Raw genomic sequence first — 4666 nt, forward strand, 5'->3', positions numbered from 1 at the left:
CCCTAACGAAGCAACGCATAAACTAGGGTTTAAGCTTCTGTCACTCTAGCAACCCATCATCTACTTATTACTTCCCAATGCCTTCCTCTAGGCCCAAATAATGGTGAAGTGTCATTTAGTCGACGTTCACATAACACCACTAGAGGAAAAGACAACATACATCTCATCAAAATATCGAACGAATACCAAATTCACATGACTACTAATAGCAAGACTTCACCCATGTCCTCAGGAACAAACGTAACTACTCACAAAGCATATTCATGTTCATAATCAAAGGAGTAATAATATGCATAAAGGATCTGAACATACGATCTTCCACCAAGTAAACCTATTAGCATCAACTACAAGGAGTAATCAACACTATCAGCAACCCACAGGTACCAATTTGTGGTTTTGATACAAGATTGGATACAAGAGATGAACTAGGGTTTTGAGAGGAGATGGTGCTGGTGAAGATGTTCATGAAGATTGACCCCCTCTTGATGAGAGGATCGTTGGTGATGACGTTGGTGATGATTTCCCCCTCCCGGAGGGAAGTGTCCCCGGCAGAACAGCTCCGCCAGAGCCCTAGATTGGTTTCGCCTCGTGGCGGCGGAGTTTCGTCCCGTAAGCTTGCCCTCGATTTTTTCCAGGGTAAAAGCTCTGATATAGCAGAAGATGGACACCGGAGGCCCACCAGGGAGCCCAGGAGATAGGGGGCGCGCCCTATAGGGGGGCGCCCTCCTGTCTCCTGGATAGGGTGTGGGCCCCCTGGTGTATTTCTTTCGCTCAATAATTCTTATTAATTCCAAAAAGATGTTTCGTGGAGTTTCAGGACTTTTGGAGCTGTGCATAATAGGTTTCAATGTTTGCTCCTTTTCCAGCCGAAATTCCAGCTGCCAGCATTCCCCCTCTTCATGATAAACCTTGTAAAATAAGAGAGAATAGCCATAAGTATTGAGATATAATGTGTAATAACAACCCATTATGCAATAAATATTGATATAAAAGCATGATGCAAAATGGATGTATCAAGACTCAATCCAATAAGATAACTTCAAGAGGAAAACTCAATCCAATAAGATGTAATATGGTTATTGAGCGGGTCTTTCCTAGGCGGGCCGCTGCCTCTATTTTGAAATTATTAGCAATTTTGTAGCACTAGCACCTAATATCTAGACAGGGAGATCGCGATCGCCTGGGTCTTATGATGGATGCGATGACTGCTCTCACTCGCCAACATGCCCCGCAGCAAGCCCTCTGAGACTTCGGCCACTTAGTGGTCTTTTTTCCTATGTCTTTCATGCTTTTTTTAGGCGTGTTTGTGTTGATGCCTCAACATACTAGTTTATTTTACGACACTTGAACTTATTGTATGGACGCGTTGTTGACTTTATAAAGCGGGGCGAAAGCCGAAAATGCCAAATGGAAGCCGAGCTCCATGGAGGCCTTAATTTGAAAACTTCAAAATTCAAACTTTTTAGTTACAAAAAAATCTGAAAAATACACATATACCTAGAGACATAATGTACATGTGCAAAATTTCAGATCGAAATAGATTAAAATGAGATCTACAAAAAGAAGACAAACGGTGGCTCTTTTAACATATGTGTACTCTTTATCCTCAAAGTCCATGATATTTTATTTTTTTGCAGCTTGCAATTTTCAATGTATATAATCATGAAATTTTGCACACGTACACATTACATCCCTGTATACATGTGTATTTTTCAGATGTTTTGGAAACTGAAAAGTTTGAAATTTAAAATTTTCAAAATTAAGGCCTTCATGGAGCTCGGTCTCCAAAATGGCCTATTCGGCGAAAGCCTCTTACGGGAAACGGAATGTTTAAGAAATGTTCAACAGGCGAACAAATTTATTTCATTTGTCCTCACATTTTGTGTGTACGAAAGGAAGGTCTGTTGTGCAGGTATATATCAGGGAGAAGGAAGTCGTACGTACATGCAAAACGGCTAACCTGTTAATTATCGGTAGCAGTGAATGCCATAGATTACTCGAAGATGAGCGCTTCATGTTAATTCTCCGAATTCGGAACTGACGCATACGCTTGTGCAAGTTAACGCCTCGTGTTGTCCTATATAAGCACGTCAATTCCTCTAAAACTTCACCAAATCAACTGAGCACACAGTCACAGATGCAGCAGATGACCATGTCTCCTTCCATCTGCGTCGCCATCCTGTTGCTTGCACTGGTCTCACCGGCACTGGCATCAGCCAGCATTAACGACAACAATGGCGTCCCCGTCGCGGCACCTAGAGTGCCCGTGGCGTTCCAGTTCTTGCAGGGGCACAACGACGCACGCCGCGAGGTCGGCGTGGCACCCCTGGAGTGGAACTGGACGCTGGGGCAGGACGCCAAGCGGTACGCGGCCCAGCTCGGCGCCCGCTGCAAGCTGGAGCCGCCAAAGTACATCCCGCTGATCTACGCGCGGAACAGCTACTGGGGCAGCGGGAAACAAGACGGCGCCGCGGCCACCGGCTCGTGGGTGTACCAGCGGCGGTGGTACGACCACGGCGCCAACGCGTGCGCGCCCGGCAAGGAATGCGGGTCCTACAAGTTGGTGGTGCGGAACACCACGCGAGAGCTCGGCTGCGCCTGCCGCACCTGCCTCGGCAGCAACGACACCATGGCTGTTTGCAGCTACTCCCCTGGCGGCAACTACGCCGACCCGCCATACTGACTACGTCTATACGGAAGCTACATCAGGAAAGATGTGGCCACATAATACATGATGAGAAATAAGGCGTTTGGTCCTTCGTTTTTTGGTTATTAGTAATGGGAAATTCGGACTACACTGTGATTGAAGCTGCCTGTTACTTTTTTTTTTGTCTAGAGCATGTCTAGCATATCCCGTATCGCGCGGAACTATAAAGTAAGTATAAGAGCCACGGAAAACGCATTTTGAGGGCTGGCGCGGGCTGCCGTGGAATAGACCCCGCAAAGTCGAATGGTAAAACACAGCCTGCGCCGGCCCTCAAACCAAAAAAACAATCATCCAAATTACAATAATTATTCAAATCAATATAAAATAAAATCTGAATATTATAATACAGCAATCTTCCAAATTACAATAATTATTTAAATCTAGGAATTAAACTTATAATTCAATACGAGAATTATTCTGAATACAACAATGATACAAATCATACATGAATTAAATTAAATGAGTGTAAAAATGGCAGGTTTTATTACTGCCCATGCCTTTGCCAATGGTCTTTAATTTTCCGATATGTCTAAAGGAATGCTTGTATGCGGTCAGGGTCTCTAGATGGTTCACACGGCTACCGACATTGTCGTACCGACATTGTCGTAGAGGAACTCCGGTCAGGGTCTCTAGATGGTTCACACGGCTACCGACATTGTCCTACAGGAACTCCAAGTTCAGGTCCCTCTCATCTTCGATGATCATATTGTGAAGAGTCACACAATGTTTCTCAGGGCTCGCTTGTCCCAAACCTAGCTTGCAAAACCCCAAAGGCTCTTTCAATATTTTTTCGGGCAGCCTCTTGGACCTTTGCAAATCCAACTTGCTTCCTAGTTTTGGGTTTTTTGATGGTCTTGACAAATGTAGAACAAGAAGGGTAAGTACCATCAGCAAGATAGTAGCCCTTTGTGTATTGATGCCCATTCACTGTGTAGTTGCAAGCAGGATCACCACTAGCAAGTCTAGCAAACAAATAAGACCTACACAACACATTAATGTCATTGAGAGTACCCGGCAAACCAAAGAAGCAATGCCAAATCCATAAATCCTCGGATGCAACGACCTCTAGTACAATTGTTGCATCACGAGACTTGCCACAATAATGCCTGTGGCATGCCTTCGGGCAATATTTCCAAGTCCAATGCATGCAATCTATGCTTCCTAGCATATGCCCGTCCAACCGCGTTTCTCATTTGTTGCCATCAGCATTTTCATGCCTTCCCCGTTGGGTGCTCGAAAATAGACAGGACCAAAGACATGGATGATCACTTTGGCTGACCTACGCACTGACTCAATTGTAGTATCTTAGCCAATGCGAAGATACTCGTCGGCATAGTCAGCCGGAATGTCATATACAATCACCTGCATAGTTGCCTAGATTTTTTGATATGCACTAAAACCCTTCAAGCCTGTGGTGTTTCTCTTTTGGGTAAAAAATCGAGAATTGGCCTCGCAAGCTTCTACTATTTTTACGAAGAGGGATCGATGCATTTGATACCTTCACCGGAAGAGGTGCGTTGGATACGTAGGTGACATCGCGAAGTAGTCTTGCATGAGCATCATGTTCCTGAGATAGCGGTTGCGAGTGATGCAAGGACAACCGACGATCGAACCTCGCTGTCTCCATCTATTCCTATCCTCGAGCTCCTTCACGGCGAGGACCACCACCATGATCTGTTGCCGATTGTTCTCGAGCAGCATCTCTATGTTTGAGTCATCGGACGAGGACGAATCCTCGAGCAAAAATTCCTCGCAAGGGCTCAAATCTATCTAAAAATCGCAATGAAGCTCGAATGAATGGAAATCGTTCGCTAAATCAAACTAGAAGGGGTAGAAAAGGACTCACCGGCGGATCCAGGGCGGGCGGCAACTCGGCGGCGGTCGATCCTGGGCGGCGGCGACCTGAGGGCGGCTTTCGTGGCGGATCTGAGGTGGCAGGGACCTGGGGGCGGCTTATCC

General features: G+C 45.7%; 1 protein-coding gene across 1 annotated transcript; it reads left to right on the forward strand.

The window, feature by feature from the left end:
- The first annotated feature begins 2146 nt into the window (after positions 1–2146).
- On the forward strand, positions 2147–2683 carry LOC119360846 (pathogenesis-related protein PRMS-like). Its single transcript, XM_037626323.1, has one exon. It carries the CDS (start codon positions 2147–2149, stop codon positions 2681–2683), a length of 537 nt encoding a protein of 178 aa, XP_037482220.1.
- The last annotated feature ends 1983 nt before the right edge of the window (positions 2684–4666 follow it).

Source organism: Triticum dicoccoides, chromosome 2B (genome assembly GCF_002162155.2).
Source record: "Triticum dicoccoides isolate Atlit2015 ecotype Zavitan chromosome 2B, WEW_v2.0, whole genome shotgun sequence".
Taxonomy (NCBI): Eukaryota; Viridiplantae; Streptophyta; class Magnoliopsida; order Poales; family Poaceae; genus Triticum; species Triticum dicoccoides.

Bases quoted from the DNA above. Each gene is read 5' to 3' on its own strand.
- LOC119360846 (XM_037626323.1), top strand. From the start codon at position 2,147: ATGACCATGTCTCCTTCCATCTGCGTCGCCATCCTGTTGCTTGCACTG.